This window comes from Erithacus rubecula (genome assembly GCF_903797595.1).
Source record: "Erithacus rubecula genome assembly, chromosome: 13".
Taxonomy (NCBI): domain Eukaryota; kingdom Metazoa; phylum Chordata; class Aves; order Passeriformes; family Muscicapidae; genus Erithacus; species Erithacus rubecula.
In genome coordinates, this window is record NC_136665.1 from 19,933,037 (window position 1) to 19,953,659 (window position 20,623).

At 53.5% G+C, this 20,623-nt stretch overlaps 1 protein-coding gene across 4 annotated transcripts in view; it reads right to left on the reverse strand.

Moving 5' to 3' along the window:
* SRGAP3 (SLIT-ROBO Rho GTPase activating protein 3) overlaps positions 1 to 20,623 on the reverse strand; it is a 53,840-nt gene that overhangs the window by 17,847 nt on the left and 15,370 nt on the right. For 2 of the 4 annotated variants that reach the window (XM_079316966.1, XM_079316965.1), the window contains exons 2-4: positions 7,770 to 7,962; positions 5,106 to 5,268; positions 480 to 542 (exon numbers count right to left, since the gene is read on the reverse strand). In XM_079316966.1, coding sequence (XP_079173092.1) covers positions 480 to 542; positions 5,106 to 5,268; positions 7,770 to 7,962 — 419 coding nt within the window. Of the gene's footprint in view, positions 1 to 479; positions 543 to 5,105; positions 5,269 to 7,769; positions 8,036 to 20,623 lie in introns of all 4 variants that reach the window. The other 2 variants (XM_079316964.1, XM_079316963.1) reach the window with 1 other exon arrangement.

Sequence of the window (20,623 nt, forward strand, 5' to 3'; positions counted from 1 at the left end):
AAAAGGCAGACTTTATATGGTTTTGTTGCTCCTAAGCCACAAATAATTCTTTTTAAGAAAGAACACTTGCTACAGGGCAAGAGGCAGCAGCAACACAAAGACTTTCAGTTCCCTGCTATGAAAACCTGCTTGAAGAGCCATGTCCTGACTAACAGCACATCTCACTGGAGCCCAAGTGCTCCCCAGGGCACAGACAGGGCTGAGCCCCTCTGAGCCACAGGTTTCTGCATTTCCCAGCAGGTCAAGCCCAGCCAGGGGCTCAGAGGGTCCAACAAACAAGCACAGCCAGCTCAGAGCCACTGGTGCTGGAAACGACCAGCCCAGAGTGTGAGCAGGGCCAGAGGTGACAGTGCTGCCAGAGCCAGCAGGGGACAGAGGCACAGGGACCCCCCTGGACCCCCCCAGCCTGCAGGACAGCCAGGGCAGCCTCCCAGGCTGGCTCTGCCCGTGTCCCTGCAGCAGAGGTGGGAGCAGCTCACCGTGTACAGCTCGTTGGTGACCTTCTGCAGCTCCTCGTGCATCTGCAGGCCAATCTCCTTGCTCTGCAGGACAAAACAACAAGAGTCAGACTCTCACACGCAAAACATGCAGCTCTGAATGAAAATACAGAAATGTGAATACACAGTGCAGCAGTCTCATGCAGTGTCACAACTGCTGTGTGCTCATTTGAGGCTGATGTTTGGCCATGGATTGGACAATGAGGAGGAATTTCGCATCATTTAACTTATTTATCCTGCAAAACATGAATCCAAAATTACAGGCAAGACTGCTCTGCCCTTCCACTGGTAAAACTCATTCCCAGCCCACAGCCAACTGCCCTCTTGGGTATAGCACTCACCACTCTCCCCAGTTTGGGGGCTCACTGTGACACTGGCAGGGTGCACATCATCCACAGCCACTGGTGGGTTTGCAGCTCCCTGGACTGGCATTGTCCAGCCCCACAGCATCACCTGCCAGTCTGCCTTGATCTGAAACACTGCTGCTCTGTGACTGAACATCTGCTGCTGGATCTGAGATTTCCAGCCAATGCTGCTGGTTCAGAGCAAGGACCATCAGGGCTCCCCAGGTTTACACTTCCCTTGGCATGACCCACCCCCAGCTTCTCCTCAGCAGCTCATTTTCACTCTTCTGACCCGAGGGAACCAAAGCACCTCTGAAAAAGAACATTACAAAACAGCTATACCACAGTTATATAATAAAGTTTCCAGTTTCACAAGGGCAGCAGCCAAAGTTCAGCAGCTGAGGAGGCACTCACTGCCAGTGAGGAACTCCTGGCATCCTCCTGGCTGCTGAAATCCCACTGTCAGCCTGTTTTCCCTCTCCCTGGCAGGCAGGATGAGGCAGATGCAGTCACAGCCCTGCAGGAGAGGCCAGAGTGTGGGAGCTGCCAGCACTGGAGCCTGGCTGCAGATCAAACCAGCTCCTGGAGGTGCTGGGATGTGCTCACCCTGCTCTCCTGCCTGCAATCACACCACAAATCTCTCCATGGAATCTTCTTGGCGAGGAAATGCTTATTATAGCTTGGAGATGTGTTTAAACTAAGTATAGACACCCCCTCCTCCCTCCCCTAAACCAAACCAAAACACAACTGAGCAGTTTCTTCCAGATTTCCTCAAATAACTCCAGGAAGTTTTGTGCACGTGGGCAGGGAAAACAACATTCCACCAGGCTGAGTGATGAGAGGAGCCCTTGACATGGAAAGATCCTCTAACTCCAGTCAATGGGACAGCCTACATACCCTGAAACCACAATCTAGATTATTACAGGTTAGACCCAAAGCAGAGCCTGAAGCAAGGAGTCTAAAGGATGGTGCCCACACCCAGAACCCAAAGGGTCCAAAAGGCAGAGCCCACAGTGAGGATGCTGGAGCCTCTTCCAGGCACAGGCAAGTGAGCAGCTGAAGGACTTTCCTCCAAGAAATTACATTTGTGTGCTTACAGGAGACAGCACCAAAACATCATTCCAGCTCCCTGGCACCAGCCACAAAACCCAAACTACAATTTAGCTGCTTCCTTTGTGCCTCACATTCCTCCTAAAACCGACAGTTGTTCACTGAGACAGCAATGGATTCAGGTTAGCAATTTATTAAAAACCCTGCCACTGCTGACAAAGTGTGGGAAGCAGCAGCATGGATGACTGGCAACAGAGAACACTCGTACTAAAGACAAGAGCTCCCATGCAGACACTGCTTCATCCAGCCTCCAGCCAGGACAAAGCAGCAGGGCTGGAACTGAACCCTGTCACAGCACAGAATTACATCCCACACTGGGATCCCAGCACCCTGATTTTGGACATAGCAATGCTCTGTCTCAAATGTGTAATTTCCTGTATCCACACCTGGAAGAAGCATCAAACTCCCTTCCCTCTGCCACAGCAGGAGGTGAGGGTGGAGCAAACTCCTGCCTGGCAGTGGGTCCCTCACCTGGGTTACACTGTGAGGCTTTATGGTGACAGCAGAGTGGGGCAGAACCCTGCAGGGACACACCCAGCACCTCCAGGGACACACCCAGCAGGGACACACCCAGCACCTCCAGGGACACACCCAGCAGGGACACACCCAGCACCTCCAGGGACACACCCAGCAGGGACACACCCCAACACCTCCAGGGACACACCCAGCAGGAACACACCGTGCAGGGACACACCCAACACCTTCAGACCCCAGCAGGGACACACCCAGCAGGGACACACCCAACACCTCCAGGGACACACCCTGCAGGGACACACCCAGCAGGGACACACCCAACACCTTCAGACCCCAGCAGGGACACACCCAGCAGGGACACACCCCAGCACCTCCAGGGACACACCCTGCAGGGACACACCCAGCACCTCCATTTCCCATCAGCAGCACCACCACACTCATCTCCTCCTGCATGGGGAACGTGACTGGCACTGGGAGCTCCAGGGGAATTTGCACTGTGGAGTTTTCTGCTGCTTTCCTCACAGAATCACAGAAGGGTTTGGTTGGAAGGGTTCCCAGGCAGACACAGAGGAGGGGCTGGAGCTGCTGCTGGCTGGGAGGAACAAGCCCCTGGCTCAGTGCTGGGGACCCCAGCAGTGCCAGGCTCAGCCAGGGAATCCCAGCTCAGCACCCCAAATCTCCCCAGGCACATCACCCCGTGCCCCTCAGTCCTGCTCCTGCTGCACCCCTGAGCCCTCCCTGCAGGGATTGTTTACATTTACATAATGAACACAGCCAACAAAACCTCCTGCTTCCTCCTGTCCCCACAGCGTGTCACAGGCCATTAATAAACCCTGCATGGGAAGAATTAAAAGTGACATTTCTGGAAAAAACCGTTCCCCTAATTTACCATCAAAGAGCAATCTCCAGCACAGGCAGCAGCTGAACCACGAGTGGGGCTGCTTTAACCCTTGTGAGCTGGGTTATCTGCCAGGCCCTGCAGGAGGCTTGGGGCTCTTCACCCACCACACTCAAAGCCAGACTGGACACCACAGTGAAAGGTCCCTCCTCTGAGCACGGGCTGAGAAAAATAAACAACCTGAATATGCCCAAAAGTGGCAGCCCCCCTGTCCACATGAGGGGCAAATGCTGGCACACAGCAAGAGTTTCCCTGATTTAACTGAACATTATTCCCAGGGACAGGTAAGTCCAAGGAGCAAACACAAACAGTGAAATCACAGATTTCACACAGATTTTCACAACTGTAAAGATTCCTCTGGATGCAAAGCAGGTGCTGGCTCTGGCAGCTGCAGACAGAGCCACACCAGCTCTCCTGGCACGGGATGGGGCACAGACAAACAAGGAGCAACCAGTTCTAGCAAACCTAAATGTTGAGCCTTAGAAGGTGAAATCTAAGTTCAAAAATGAGGGGAGATGGAAGAACACCAAACACAAAGAAGTAATTCTGCTGAGTGATGAAATACTTCACCATCCTGTCCTGGCTGAGGATTGACATACAACAGAATACACTGAATATGTGTCCTTGTTTGCAATTCCTGAATTCTTCCTGTGTTTCCAAACAAGACACCATCCACAGACAGGGAAAGCAGAAGGATAGTTGAAATATAAATCTCAAAAAATGGTTCAGAGCAAAATGCAAATAGGAGGAACATTTTGAGACAGAACTGGACTAATGATCATATACCAAAAATCTCCATTTCTGGAGGGCAGGAGAACAGCAAAAGGGATGATATCCCATATCAAATCAACCACCATAAACCCGACCTTGCAGTTCAATTTCTAGGTCAGATCTATAAACTGGAGGAAACTGGCCATAAAAATATCACATGAAATGTATTCTCCAGTCAGGCTGAAATTGCAAGCCAAGCCCTGACCATGAAGGTTCTCCTGCTGCAGAGGCAGGTGCCCTGTGGCTCACCTGCCCCCAGAGAGAACAAGGCCACAGAGCCTCTGCTGGGGCTCTGAGCACACTCCTCACCCTCAGGGAACAGTCCTGGGCCACCTGACTCTGCTTCTCACAAGTCTCTGATGCTCTCTTTTAATTTGGTCATCATTAATAATTCTGTATCATCAGCAGGTTTTGTCATGTTACTATTCAGGCTTTTTCCAAATAATTTATTAGGAACTGCATTGGAACTCTCCTTCCCTTTTTTCCTGTCTTTTAACTAACCATTAATCCAGAAAACAACTCCCCTCTTTAGCAGCTCTTCAAGAATTTCAGCTAAGGCCCTTTTCCAGTGAAGCTAATGACATGATTCATGCCATGCCATGACATTCCCTGCAGCAGCTAATGGCATGACTCTGGCTCCTGGAAATGCCTCCCCTGAATTTCTGAGGCATGACTCTTCCCTTCAGGAGGCCCCACTGCTCCCTGTACCTGCCCCAGAGCTGCCACCCTGCTCCTGAGCAGGGCTCACCCAGCTCCTGCTCTGATCTGCTCTCTGAAACCCTCCACCAGCCTTCTAAAACAGTCATCACACTTCCACCCCCCTGGCAGTGACACTCTGAGCACCAGGTCACACCTCACACTCCACACTTGACAGGTCGAGATCTCAGTTTTTTAAAACTCTAGGATAAACTCTACCTGGAAAGACTCAGAGATAGTCCCTGGCAAGATCTGCTCTGCAACATTCATGACAGTTCTATTGCAATGCCCACGAAGCAAGGCTGCCCAGGTTACCTTCTTGAAGAGCCTGATGACATCCTCACTGATCTGGGCCAGCCTGACAATGACATTGTTCATGAAGATGTCGTTGAGCGTGGCGTGGTCGCGGCTCTCGCGGCGCGTCTGCGTCAGCACCAGGTACCAGCAGTTCACAGGGGACAGCAGGTGCTGGTCCTTCCTACACAATTGTGCAAATGGAGCCAAAAGGGTCAGGTGAGCATGTCCCAAAGGCACACATGTTCAAATGAGGGCTGTCAGCACATCACCCCCCTCCCAGTCACGGGGATTCAGGGTGTGACCTCTGCTCGCAGCTGTACCTGCCACAACAGGGACACCCAGAGCACACAGGGACACCCAGGGCACCCAGGGATCACAGGGACACCCAGAGACCTGCACCTCACCCAGCCCCTTTTCCCTACTCTGGGGAATGGCACAAGAGAAGAGACATCCCTGGACAGGGAAGAGTTTTGCTCATTCTTTCCACTCACACTGTGAATGCAGCTGTCACCCCACTGCAGAAGGGCCCTTTGCCACCCAATAATGCACCCAGAAATGCTCATGAAAGGGCTCTGCACCCAGCATGAGATTGCCAGAGCCAGGGCTGGGCACAGCCCACTGCCCATGGCTACACAGGGACAAAGGAGCTGGAGGGGCTGTAAATCCTGGGAGTGTCACAGCCTCATCAGAATAATGACACATGTGAGCAGCTGGGGAAGGGGTGCAGATGAGCCTGCTGAGGGCAGGTACAGAGTCTGGAAGAGAAAAATGCATTAAGGGAATCTCTGGATGTGGAATGGGCAGTGGGGCTCAGCAGGAGTGAGCACTGGAATCAATCTGACCCAGTTAACATCACCAACAGCAGCACCTGTGCCCAGATCCTCTGGAACAGGAGAGAGCCCCTTGTCACCTGGGGACACTGCACAGCAGCAGCTCCCAGAAATGCAGGAAAGCCCTAACACTGCTGTGGGTGAGCCAGACACCCCTGGACCTTTGTGGGCTCCATCTCTGAACCAGGGCTCCTCACTGGCCAATTCCTCCAGCTCCTCAGTGCACACTGCAGCATCCAGCAGCACACAACAGGAACATGCCAAAAGGACAGAGAGGATCTGAACTCAGCAGCAGGGCTTGGCATAAGGCAGCAGTAAAGCCTCACACTGGAGACACCGAGTAAACAGATTAAATGGGATTTAGTAATATGGAATAAATAGGATTTAGTAATGTAGCAACAAAAATCACTGCTCTTGCAGCTGAAACAGAAAAAAACCATCAGGGGTTAGAGAAGAAACAGAGAGCCTGGGGCTGGTGAGGAGCAGGGCAGCAAGCAGGCAAAGGCCAGCTCTGTGAAAGGCACTGGGCAGCTGCCAACAGCCAGCACCAGCAGCAAGAGCCACCCCAGAGCCCAGGCAGACACCCCTGGCCTGGCACACACACGTGGAGCAGGACCAGCCCCCAGCTGCAATGGCCAGTGGCCTCCAGGGACCCTGGGGTCACTGCCAGCAGGGTGGCACCAACCAGCATCCTCTCCACAGAGCACTCAGCTCCAAACTGAAATTCTGAGCTAAGTTTGTTTTTCTGTTTTGTTTAGATATTTTCTGTTGTAGCCAAGCTCACCAGTGTGGTTAGACTGAAAGGAAGCCACTTTTGACAACACATATTTACATATTCATGAATTTCACAACTGCATCACTGGTTTGATTCTCACACAATCCCAGGACTGAGTTCATATTTCCTACTTCAAAGCTTTGTTTCACAATATTTCCACTAAGGATCTGCCTCCCTCCAACACCACATAGCTAAGCACAGAAGAAACACATACTGTATTGCAAATGAAGTGCAGTAAACTCCATTTCCAGAAACTGCTTCCAAGGCTGGGCCTGCCAGGGAGCCAGAATGAAACACACAGCTGAGGACTGGGCTGCACACAGAAACCAGGCCATGGAGCAGCCCCACTACTGTGCACAAATTGTGCCTCAATTCAAGGCCCTTCAAAAAAATCAAGGAGTTTGGCTCCTTCCTAGTCCTCAATTCCTATTTCCATTGTATTGCTCAAGGGATGTGCAGAAAGTGCAATTCACTCAGCACAGGTCAGGGATGCTGTGGTGGAAACCCTGGAGAGAGAAGGTCCAGTTCCTGCTGTGAGCCCCACTCTGGGATGGGGCAGATGGAAACCCTGGAAAGGGACAATGCAGCTCCTGCTGTGAGCTCAGGGAGGGGACAGACACAGAGGTCACTGCTGCCACCACGGCATGGACCTGGCTGCATGTCAGGATGTGCACCCTGCACTGCTGCTCACTGCACTGCTGCTCACTGCATTGCACCCTGCACTGCTCACTGCACAATGCACTGCTCCACTGCACTGCTGCTCACTGCATTGCACCCTGCACTGCTCACTGCACCCTGCACCGCTCCACTGCACCCTGCACCGCTCCACTGCACCCTGCACCGCTCACTGCACTGCTCCACTGCACCCTGCACTGCTCTACTGCACCCTGCACTGCTCCTCACTGCACTGCTCCACTGCACTGCTCCACTGCACCCTGCACTGCTCACTGCACAATGCACTGCTCACTGCACTGCTGCTCACTGCATTGCACCCTGCACTGCTCACTGCACCCTGCACTGCTCCACTGCACCCTCTGCCCCCCAGTTCCCCCCAGCCTGCCCAGGAGCTGCCCTTACTTGAGCTGGTGCTCGCGGGAGCTGCGGATCTTGGAGGAGAAGCGCTCGGCCAGTTTCTCCAGGCTGCGGGAATACTCCAGCTCGATCTCGGCCTTCCTGCGGAAGAACTCCTGCAGGTCCTGCAGCAGCTGCAGCCGCCACTCCGACTGCTGCTCCAGGCACTTCAGCTGCTCCACCAGCTGCAACCGGATCTCTGCGGGACAGAGAGAGAGCAGCTCGTCAGCAGGGCAGGGACACACAGACAGGGACAGACAGACGGACAGCAGCTCGTCAGCAGGGCAGGGACACACAGACAGGGACAGACAGACAGACAGCACGGGCAGGGACAGACAGCAGCACACCAGCACAGACACAGCCCAGCAGGGTCCCTCCCTGCCCAGAGCCCCCAGCACAGCCCTGCTGCAGCTCCCTCCAAGCCCTGCTGCCAGCTCAGGGCTCAGTGAGGCCAAAGGATCCGCACCCCAGGAGAGGGCAGAGCACTGCCACTGGCCAGCCTCACATTAAACATTATTATTTGTCAAAACAAACAGTCCTACAACATGGAGAGCAACCTCAGAGCTTTCAACTGCCTTCTGAAAGCAGAAATCATACTTCTATGTGGCACTACTTGAAATCACACACTATTTTCACATAAACATATTGCTTCTTGATAAATGTCCATGTGAGCCGTGGGCACTGGGGGAGCCCCAATCCCTGGGCACTGGGGGAGCTGCATTGCTGCTGCCCCAATCCCTGGGCACTGGGGGAGCTGCATTGCTGCTGCCCCAATCCCTGGGCACTGGGGGAGCTGCATTGCTGCTGCCCCAATCCCTGGGCACTGGGGAAGCTGCATTGCTGCTGCCCCAATCCCTGGGCACTGGGGGAGCTGCATTGCTGCTGCCCCAATCCCTGGGCACTGGGGGAGCTGCATTGCTGCTGCCCCAGGCACAGCCCCTGGCAGCCCTGCCCAGCCCTCCCCAGCAGCTGCAGAGTAGACCCAGGCCCTGCCAGCCCCCTCCCCCAGGACAGGGGGGCTTTGGCACAGCTCCCCCAGCCCGCCAGGCACAGCCAGGCTCTGGCAGCTCACACAGCACAGACAAGAGCAGAGTTTCTGGGGTGGCTGGGGTGAGAGCTGCCAGAGGCAGCAGGACAGAGCCCCGAGCTCGGGGGGCAGCCCTGCACCCCCAGCTGGGCAGGGGGCTGCCCCGGATGCTGAATGATCCCAGTTATCCCAGTCATCCATCCAGGAGAGCAGTGCTGTCACAATCCCACCGGGCAGCCCCACACAGCCACTCCTCCAGCATATGCTTCACCCCACTGATTTGTGACAAGTGAGAAAATGTGCTTGGCAACAAAAGCCATTCTTCTCTCACAACTGGGATTAGACCCAATAGTTCATTGCAAATATAGCACAGCAAGCTGGACTCAGGGAGGATCCAATTCTTACACAAGCACAGAATACACTAACGAGGCCATTTGAGTCTCAATTGTTTTTATGCCCCTTTTTCTGCTGCCTTCCCTAAAAGCCCTGCTCACAACAGACATACCTCAGATGTATTTTCCAGTGCTCTGTCATCCCATGTTTCACCAGCACACACTGTTTCCCTTGGGAGAGCTCTGTCACACACAGATAATGCACCTCCAGCCTGGATCCCTTCTGATATGGATGTTCCATGCCAGCCATCCCACCAGGAAAACCCCAGCTATGGGCAGGTGTGGCCAGCACAGCTCCAGCAGTGTGGGAGCTTCTGTGTGACCCCAAGGAGCCAGGCTCAGTCCCTGCAGCAGGGGACGGTGGCAGGGCAGTTTGGGGAGCACACATGTGTCTGTGGGATGGTGGCAGGGCAGTTTTGGGAGCCCACACGTGTCTCTGGGATGCTGGCAGGGCAGTTTGGGGGCCCACACGTGTTTGTGGGATGCTGGCAGGGCAGTCTGGGGAGCCAACACGTGTCTGTGGGATGGTGGCAGGGCAGTTTTGGGGGTCCACACGTGTCTGTGGGATGCTGGCAGGGCAGTCTGGGGAGCCAACACGTGTCTGTGGGATGGTGGCAGGGCAGTTTTGGGGGTCCACACGTGTCTGTGGGATGGTGGCAGGGCAGTTTTGGGGATCCACACGTGTCTCTGGGATGCTGGCAGGGCAGTCTGGGGAGCCCACACGTGTCTGTGGGATGGTGGCAGGGCAGTTTGGGGGGTCCACACGTGTCTGTGGGATGGTGGCAGGGCAGTTTTGGGGGTCCACACGTGTCTCTGGGATGCTGGCAGGGCAGTCTGGGGAGCCCACACGTGTCTGTGGGATGGTGGCAGGGCAGTTTGGGGGTCCACACGTGTCTGTGGGATGGTGGCAGGGCAGTTTGGGGAGCCCACACGTGTCTCTGGGATGCTGGCAGGGCAGTTTTGGGAACCCACACGTGTCTGTGGGATGCTGGCAGGGCAGTTTTGGGAACCCACACGTGTCTGTGGGATGCTGGCAGGGCAGTCTGGGGGCCCATGGCACTGCTCTCCCTGCACAGCCACTGCCAGCAGCAGCACAGGGCTGGGAGCAGCAGCAGGGGGATCCAGGATGGGCTCCAGAGGCACATCCACCTTCCTGTGAGCACGCAGCCAGGAGAGGCTTTGGCAGGGCCAGCAGTGACTGCCAAGGAGCTGCAGCATCCAGACAGCAATGCCAGGGCTGCAGCCACCCTGCACAGCTCCCTGTGCAGCAGGGGGACCTGCGGGGAAAGCAAACAGCCCAGAGCAAGCCAGAGCTCCCCCTCCTTCCTGCCGGGTGATCAGTAACATCACTGCCCACACAAAGACAAGAGATACGGCTCCGGGCAAAACAAAGAACAAGACAAGCCTTTTATCTGAAACGAGATGTTCCCGCTTTAAATAAAAACAAAAAACCCCAAAAACAGGAAGGAAAGCACTTCTCTCCAGTATAAAAACCCCTCCCGTGGCACTGGCGTTTCCAGGCTTTTTCCATGTGTCTGTGATCCCCAGCCCGTGCCCCAGCAGCAGCAGCTCACACGCACAGCCCCAGATTCCCCTGCACCCACAGCAAACCCAGACTGTGCCTTGCTGGGCTGGCAGGAACATTTCATCTGCAACCACTCCGGAGGGAACTGCAAGTGTAAGAAACTGTATGGTGAACCCAGCGAGTTCCTCTCTCCTGGAAACCCCTGCCCTGGAGCAGCCTCTGGTTTAATGTTAAGAGCAAAGAACACGAGAACAGTTCCTCACTGTCCAAGAACAAATATCACAGCTGACATGCTGACAAGGAAGCCTTGAAAAGATTAACAATAAGCTCAGCAAGCACAAGAACAAGGTGGCAAAGCTCTGCCAGCAACAGGCAGAGCAGCAGATCCCAATGCTGCTCTCACAGTTCCCTCCTTCCCTGCACAGGACGGTGGCATTTGTCATGTACTCTGATATTCCAAACCCACAGCAGTTACTGCAGTGGATTTCCTATTCAAAGTGTCTGAATGCAGATCTGAAAGCCAGCCTGGCTGGGGAGGAGGCAGCAGGAACAAGTGCTCAGGGTGAAGCAGAGCATCCATCCCTGGCACAGGCAGCACTGCCTGCCTGGCAGCCCCTGCAAGGAACCAGAAAACCAACCAAAGGAATCAAACTGCGTTTCTTGCTAACTTCAGCCGAGCCTCAAACTCCCCACAGATCAAGAGTGAGAACTGATACAATGGTGTGCTGCAATTACGTGCAGTTTAAGAACAGAAACAGCACTTCAAACCACACATCCTGTGTGCCAGATGGGACGAGAGCTGGCCAGAGCACCCAGACAAGCAAAGCCAGTCACAACCTCCCTGGCTCTGGGGTCCTGCTCCTCTCCAGGTGGAACCCAGTGCTGCCCAGGGCTGCCACGGTCCCTCCTCTCTGAGACTGAGGAGGAGACAGAGGAAATCCCCTCTCAGCATGGGAGCTGCTGCTCCTCTCTGCCCTGCTCAAGGAATGAGCCAGCCTGACCCAGTGGTCTCTCCCCTGCCCTCTCTGAGCAGAGGCAGGCAGAGCTCAGCCTGGCACAGGGTCTGGCCCACGTCTGACAGATGCTGGAGGATGCTGATCCTCCCTTGTGGGGTTTACCAGAGCAGCCACCACTGGGACTGGACAAGCTTCAGGGGCTAACTTTAGGCAGCAGAAGTGCTTCTTTTCCTGTTTTGTCCTTCCTGGCCCAGAGGTGCACCCAGGGATGGCCCTGCTGGCAGTGCCCACCCTGGATCTCCCCATGGCACAGGTAGAGCCAGGGGAAGGTGCAGGGCACAGCACAGCCCAGGCTGTGCCCGCTCCAGGGAGGGATGGGAACTCCAGAGCCACCCCAGCTCTGCCCTCACTCTGTCCTTGCCTGCCTCAGATAAAGGTTTGTGCCAGCTGAGGGGTCTGTGCTTGGCAGGGCTGGCAGGGACAGGGGGCACAGGGACAGGGGGACACAGGGACAGGGGGACAGGGGGACACACGGCACGGGGGGCAGCGTGCAGCCCCCGGCGAGCTGCATCCTCCTCCTGCTGCTGCTGCTCCCTTTCCCCACAGCCCCCGCTCCCCCCGTTCCCTGGGAACACGGACTTGGCCACTCGTAATTCCCAGCCCGAGCCCCTCGCATCTGCTGCCGCTTTTGTGTGAGCAGCACCGGGCAGTAAATCCCACTCACTGTCCCGGCTGTGTGGCCCCGCTCTGGTCATGGCATCAATGGCAAGGAGAATTTACGGGACTGAAAGAGGAGCAGGAGTCCAGAAATGCTCCTTAAAAAAAGACTTTGAGGAGGCTGGGGCTGGTTTTGTTGTTTGGACTTGGGTTTGTTTGTTTGTTTTGAGGTTTCTGGTGTTATATTAAAGAAGCCAAACTTTGAAGAGGTCCAAACCCCCATCATTCCAGATGCCTGGCAATGCCCTGCTTGCTGCCTGTGCATTTTGGGGAACCCCTGGTGCCCCACAGCCGCTTCTGCCCAGCTCTGTCCCCAGGGCAGGACAAGGGGAGGCAGAACAGCCTTTGCTGAGCTTGTGCCTCTGTTTCTGCCTGTCAGGAATACAAGGGGTGCAAAAAAGCACTAAAAAGAAAGAGCTGAACAGATCTCTTGTGTTTGTTCATGATTTAAGAAGAGCAAAGGAAGCCTCACAAAAACAGATGGTGGCTTTTTCCCCAGAGAAAGGAGCAGCTCTGGCTGGTGCTGCCTGTCCCGAGCCCCAGCGCCTCCCTGCCCCGCCAAGGGAGGCACCCAAATGCTGCAGGAGCCTTTGAGGAGCTGACAGCCCGGAATGGTGAAACCCGAGCTCTCGGACCGCGGCTATTAGGATGCAAAGGAGAATGTATTCAAACACGGAAAGAAAGAGCTGAACAGGAATGTGAATCCTGCCCAGCGCCGCCGCGATGGAATAAAGGAGAAGATCATTAAAGCTCAGTTCAGCACACATTCCTTAATCCAGGCATGGAAAGATTTCACAGATCATTAAGAGAGCAGGGCTTTCCAGAACCAGCCCCGAGTATCTGTGCAACTCCCCAACCTCTGCACAGCCCGGCAGCACCAACATTGCACAAAAACCAGAGCAGGTAAAACAGCACCAAACACACAAACCAGAGCAGGTAAAACAGCACCAAACACACACACACAAACCAGAGCAGGTAAAACAGCACCAAACACACAAACCAGAGCAGGTAAAACAGCACCAAACACACAAACCAGAGCAGGTAAAACAGCACCAAACACACACACACAAACCAGAGCAGGTAAAACAGCACCAAACACACACACACAAACCAGAGCAGGTAAAACAGCACCAAACACACAAACCAGAGCAGGTAAAACAGCACCAAACACACAAACCAGAGCAGGTAAAACAGCACCAAACACACACACACAAACCAGAGCAGGTAAAACAGCACCAAACACACACACACAAACCAGAGCAGGTAAAACAGCACCAAACACACAAACCAGAGCAGGTAAAACAGCACCAAACACACACACACAAACCAGAGCAGGTAAAACAGCACCAACATTGCACAAAAACCAGAGCAGGTAAAACAGCACCAAACACACACACAAACCAGAGCAGGTAAAACAGCACCAAACACACAAACCAGAGCAGGTAAAACAGCACCAAACACACACACAAACCAGAGCAGGTAAAACAGCACCAAACACACAAACCAGAGCAGGTAAAACAGCACCAAACACACACACACAAACCAGAGCAGGTAAAACAGCACCAAACACACACACACAAACCAGAGCAGGTAAAACAGCACCAAACACACACACAAACCAGAGCAGGTAAAACAGCACCAAACACACACACACAAACCAGAGCAGGTAAAACAGCACCAACATTGCACAAAAACCAGAGCAGGTAAAACAGCACCAAACACACACACAAACCAGAGCAGGTAAAACAGCACCAAACACACACACAAACCAGAGCAGGTAAAACAGCACCAAACACACAAACCAGAGCAGGTAAAACAGCACCAAACACACACACAAACCAGAGCAGGTAAAACAGCACCAAACACACAAACCAGAGCAGGTAAAACAGCACCAAACACACAAACCAGAGCAGGTAAAACAGCACCAAACACACACACCAGAGCAGGTAAAACAGCACCAAACACACAAACCAGAGCAGGTAAAACAGCACCAAACACACAAACCAGAGCAGGTAAAACAGCACCAAACACACAAACCAGAGCAGGTAAAACAGCACCAAACACACAAACCAGAGCAGCCCGAAAAACCCATTTAGTCTGGACCCACTGAACCAACTCTCCTCCAGAGCAATACCTCACATGCATTAAAAATATCAGATAATTCCTTATAAGAACTTTTCATCTCACATCTGAAAGCATCCTATAAGCCTCAACATCTTCAAGAAAAAGGGATGGATTACAACCCAATTTGACAGACAGGATAAAACAAGTATTTCCTTCCATCTCTGTCACTTCCTTGTGTCTTTCTGCAGTGGAGATGGGCCTGAACTTTGTTTCAAGGCCAAACTGCTCCCAGTCCAGAGACACAGAAAACAACAAGAAAAACTAATTCCAAAGCAGTAGGCTCCAATTGAAGAGTCTGTAGCAATCAGCAAGTCCAACAGCAGCAGCTGCCCAGTTTCTTTTATTTGATTTAATGCTCCTAAAGTTATCATGGGCAGCTGTACCTGGCACAGCCCTTGCACCCTGTGCCTCTGACCAAAACCTGTGCACCTCCAGCGTGTGGCCCAGCTCCCAGCTGTGCCTGAAAAGCCCCTGAGCATTCCTGACCATGCCTCATCCCCCAGAAATGCTGCTCTTCAGGGCTTCCTATCTCCACCGTGCTTTTGGAATTTCTGCAGGAAGGACAGGCTGCTGCCCCATCAGCACTGACCAGGACAGGGGAATCAGCAGTGCTGCTTCCTTCAGAGCCTCAGAGAGCAGCAAACAAAACACCCCCAGGCTGACACTGCTGCCCACTGCCCCCTGTCCCAGGAAAAGCACAGCCCTGGAGAGCTGTGCCATGGCAGTGAGAGCACATCACTGCATCCAGCCAGCCTGGAGCATCAGACAGGACACACAGACACAGGGAGGAACTGCACCTTCCCCAGAAGCAGCACTACAGTGCTGCACACAGCCTCAGGCAGCACCAGCAGGCCTGGGGTGTCCCAGGTGAATAAAGACTGCAGAACCTCCCAGTGCAGTGCAGAAGGAGCACAGGATATTCAGAATGAGCATGCCATGGAGAGTCCAGCAGCTGTGGGGACACTGTCCCCAAAGGGCTTTCCACACCAGACAGGATCCAGCCCAACACCTCACAACCTCCCATGAATTCATTTACTACAGACCTGGAGCGAGTTCCAGCTGCAGACAGCTTAGCTGGAGGCTAATAATGTGTTCTGCACTGGGATCACTGGGTGTGCAGCTGCCACCCACAAAGCAGATTATCACCCTCCCCTGCTTGTCTTCAGCCCACAGTGATTGTGTTCCTGCCTTCTAAAGGAGGGAAAACCAGCATAAAGCATATTGTCTGCTCTCACCACCCTCCCCAGCATCCCATTTATTAGTGGGTGCAGAACCAGATGGTTACAGATAAACAATGCCCAAGAAAACAGAAACAGCCTAGTGTAGTACAGGAGTGTAGAATTCCCAGCCAGAAACAAGAAAGGGCATTAGAGGTACTTGGGCAGCTCCAGGGGAAGGGAGCCAGCAGACAAATCCATGTGCACAGCTTTTCCTGAGGCACCATCAGGACAAGAGGAGCTCCTGCAGCTACAGCTCTGGCTAAGATCAGCTGTCACTGCAGGTGTCCATCACTCCCAGAAAATAATCCCTCAGATATTTCACTTGATTCCCCGGTATGCAGGGCAGAGCACTGCTCCTGCAGGACTCTCCTGCCATGCTTGCCTTGTGCCACACAAGATATAGATGCAAACATTCCAGCATTCCTCTTGCCAAGCACCCATTTTTTTAAAAAAATCCCCTCTTTCTCTTCTGCTCCTACTCTGATGTGCAGAGCTCTCAAATTCCCTGAATTCACATCCCTGCACACAAGGCAGAAGTGCAGGGCTTGCAGATGGGCTGAGACACCAGCCAGGCTAAAAACAGCTACTTAAAAAGTGAAATAACACCCTGTCCTGGCAGGGTGAGCACATGAAAATGGCATTTATTTGTGTGAACAATTACAGAGGGGCAGAGCATTATTCCTGCAGGGGTGATTGCCCACATAGGCCACGCTGATGCACAGCCCATGGCAGAGCCCAGCCCAGCTCAGCCCAGCCCAGCAGAGCCCAGCCCAGCCCAGCCCTCTGCTGCCACAGAGCTGGGTCTGCCTCCTCCCCAGCTCCTTCCTGAGCAGATTGCTAATTGCTCCTGATTCCTCTCTTCTAAAATAAGCTCAGACTGCAATCTGCATAAATGCTGCAGAGAGAGTGATGAGCTGCCTGCCCACCTGAAACCCAGACTTGAGCAAAACACAGAGACAGAAGGATGGGATGAGCCCCCAGCAGCCCTGAGCACCCCACTGGCACCATCTGAGAGGGGAGCAGGGGCACTGCTCCAAGTAAAGCCATGGACTTCTCAACTAAGGACTGAAAACAAAGCCTAAATGGAAGCACAAGAAGCCTGGCATCATTCAGGCAAGGGAGGACAGCAGAGGGAAGCATGTCATGGGCACAGACCTGCGGGACTGCAAGAGTAGAGAGGAATTAAAAATTAAACCTGCCAGCCCCTGGTTTCTACCATTCATTACAAAATACATGGCTGCAGATGTCCAAGGTGCAAAAGGAAACAATTACACACACAACCCGCCCACAAATAAACATCCCATGATTTTAACACTAGATAATCTTCAACAGCACAAGCACATCAGACCATTATTTTGCCCTCAACCTCTCTGAACCATCAGCTGTGAGCACAGCACTGCCATGCACACCCCAACCTGCAGCACTGCTCCCTCCTGCAGCTCCCAAAGCTCCACACACAGACAGCACAGCCCTAGAGCCCTGCCAGAGGAAGGGTTTGGTTATGGCTGTGAGTCCCTGCAGGGGCTGGAAGGCAGCAGAGGCTGCCCCAGGGCAGGTGAGGTGCCCATGCACCTGCACAGCCCCCCTGCCACCCAAACACTGCTCTGAGCTGCTGCATCTAAGGCAGGACCTGAGGCAGTGCACCATCAGCTCTGGACTAAGCACGTGCAGAGGGAGCACCTTGCAATTCCAGTGTGGTTCTGTTCTCTCTGACAGCCCCTCAAGACACACCTGGAACAGCCCAGAGCCTCTCCCTTCTCCCTGTGCCCCCAGCTGGAGCTGCTGCATCAGCTCTGTGTTTATAGCCCCTCTTTGCTGACTCACTACTGCTCCTGGCTTAGCTAGAGGCTGGTTTAATTGCTTTTGCTTTGGACAGTCTCACTGATCGCTCTCCTGGGTAGTTCTGACACTCTGCCCTTCCCAAACCGATACAGAGCAGACATCTTCTGCCTCCCAGTGCAGATGGGTGGGGATGCCCAGAACTGCTCTGCCTTCCACTTTCTTTCCTTGTCCCGAATTCAGGAGTTCAGAGGAACAGAACCTGGTGAAATCTGACAAACACTGAGCTTGGCAGGAGAGCTGAGACCACAGGGCAGCCAGGTGAGGGTGCCTGCCCTGAGCCACTGCTGCCCACGCTGAGCTCAGGGCAGCTTCTCCCCAGCCCTGTGCCCTGGGCTCCTTCCACCTGCCCCTGGGATGCCCCTCCACACCATGCTAACATTGCCAAACTCCAGCTAGCTGGGAAGAGATCAGACAAGCAATTAGCTCAAGGAAGAGGAAAGGTTTGCTACAGGCTGCTATAAATACCAGCAGTGCTTTACACACATCATCTTTTAATGTTATTGTTACCTATGAGTCTGCATTCCATATGGAAGTTTTTTTGGCCCCAGCCCTCTCAAAACCCCCTTTGGAAATGCTGAGTTCCTCTGAGCAGGAATCCTGAACTTCCCTTGGCCCTGAGATCATCCTGAGGGGTCAAAACCTTCAGGTGATTTTAGCACATTTTCAGGACAGGTTTATCCAGCCATGAACTGCTGCTCCCTGTGCACTCTGCAGAGACTGGCAGCCCCCAGCCCAGCACACCTGCATCCCCCGAGAGCTGCTCCCTCCTCTGCTTCACCTGCCTGACCACAAAGGCTGCTTCTGATCTGCTAGCCTAACAGGGAAAAAGAAGAAAAATTACTCCCAAAAGTGTTTCTCTATCACTCCTGCATGTAACAAAGCCCTCGCTGACAGCTTGAGAAAAATCTGGCAAAATGTTTTCTGACTGAATTTCAAACAATTTTCAAGCATGAAGTTGTTACACAAGAACCTCACAGTGATCAAAACAGGCACTGAAATGACCTTAATAACAAGGACAAGTCAAGCTTAGCAAGAGAATTAAATGGTCCTGATATTTGCTTTGTCCAGCTGTGGGCTCAGATGCTGGAACCACCATTCCCCTACACAGCACATGTGCAATGTTCCACACTGGGAGCATTCCAAACACACTGTCCTGCTCCAGCCTCCTCCTTTTGCCACAGCCCAACCCCTTCCAATGGCAGGATGTGCCTGAGAGCTGCCCTGGTCTCACCTCTGCCCTCTGTGCCCCTGCAGTTTTTATCCTGGAGCAGCACACAGAGGGGCTCAGCATCCTGAGACCCCATCAGTGCCTGGGGGAGCTCTCTGAGTGAGCCCTGGCTGCTCCCAGAGCCCTCCCTTCCTCTGCTCCCAGCCTCACCCCCTTTCTCCCCACACATCCAGCTGCCCTTTACTGACTCTGAGCTATGTTTAGCCCCATCTCTCCACTCAGCTGGACCTGACCTGCAGCCTAAAGCTGCCAAATGCCTCCTCCTGTCTCTGGAGCTCCATGAGCCAACAGGTGAGTGGCAGGAAAAGGCACCTGAGAGGAGGCAGGGCTCTGCTCTCCTCATGCACAGGGACAGGACCAGCCTCACCTGGGACAGCCCAGACCCCGGGCACAGCACTGGCTTGGGGACACTGGGGACACATCCCTGCTCCAGAGCCATCCCTGCCCAGCCTGGCACAAGCCAGGCAAACTCACCCACCATCAATGCTCAGCAGCACTCCATGGACTGAACCCCCTGGAGCTGCACTGTGCTGCCAAGGGGCAAGAATGTCACAGCCCAGGGAACTCCTGAGGTCCCAGATCAGGGATCTCACGAGATCAGACCCTAAATGAAAGAAAACATTCACAGTCTTTTTGTTTAAAAGTGTTTTTTGCTATCACACATCCATGCTTATAAAATAATTTATAAATCAAATTATTTATCAAACCACCTCTGATAGAAAATTGTATTTTCCTCTTCTCCTTATGCTGTAAACAGAATCTTTTAGATATAAAATTTCAAACAAATAAGGGTGGCAGCATGCTGTCACTGCTCCTCACACGAATTCCTAATTACATGATTACATCCTGCCATCAGTGTCAGGAATAAACAGAAGTCTGCAATCCTACAATAACTGTGCTCCTCCTTTAACACAATTCTCTGGTGGAACAAGTCCCACTCTGTCACACAGACTGTGTCCCCATTGCAACCTGACAGCACAAAGCTGCAGCAGTGATGGACTCGGGGGCTCACCCATCTGGCTGTAAATGACACAGGGAGTGCAGAACAGGCTATGAATGACGTGCAGCAGAACCCCCAGAGCCACCCCAGCTCCATTTCTCCTGACAACACATCATTCCAGGCTAATACAACTGACACCCACCCCTCCCTGCACCAGAAGTGTGTAACCAGCCCCTGCAAATGCTCCTCAATGGAGATCTGCTCTCAGCTACTGAAATCCTGACAGTGTCAGCAAAACCATGCTGGAGCAGTGTGTGCCCCAGCTCAGCAGTGTTTGTTTAGTGTGCAGAGCCATTCCTTCTGTGAGACACTCCCAGGGAGGGATGCCTTGTGCTCCCAAAGCTGCCAACACTGGCTGGAACACACTGGGCTGTGGAGCTGCTCCTGCAGAGCAGCACAGCTGACCAACACTTGCACCAGTCTGCACAGGAGCAGCTCCCAGCTCCTCTGAAAAACAGGATGGATCTCCCTGAATGGGAAAGCAAGGTTTGAACCACGAAGCATCACAAACACCATCCCATACATGCTCTCTGCTCTCCTCCCACAGGTGTGAGCACTGGACTCCCATTTCCCCCACTGCCCAGCCCCTCCTGAACCCTCTCCTGAACCCCTTCCTGCCCTTCTCTGAGGATTACTCACTCCACATCTGTCTACAGGGCACTCTTATTTCATCACATCACATTTGGCTTCCAGAGCAGCACCTGTACCATCTGTAACCCAGAGCAAAGGCACAGTCAGGATTTTAGGCCATGAGTGCCATGTGACACTCTGATTTTCATCCCTCTGCTCATTCAGTCAGAGCAGCCTGTCCCTGCTCAGTGACAGACAC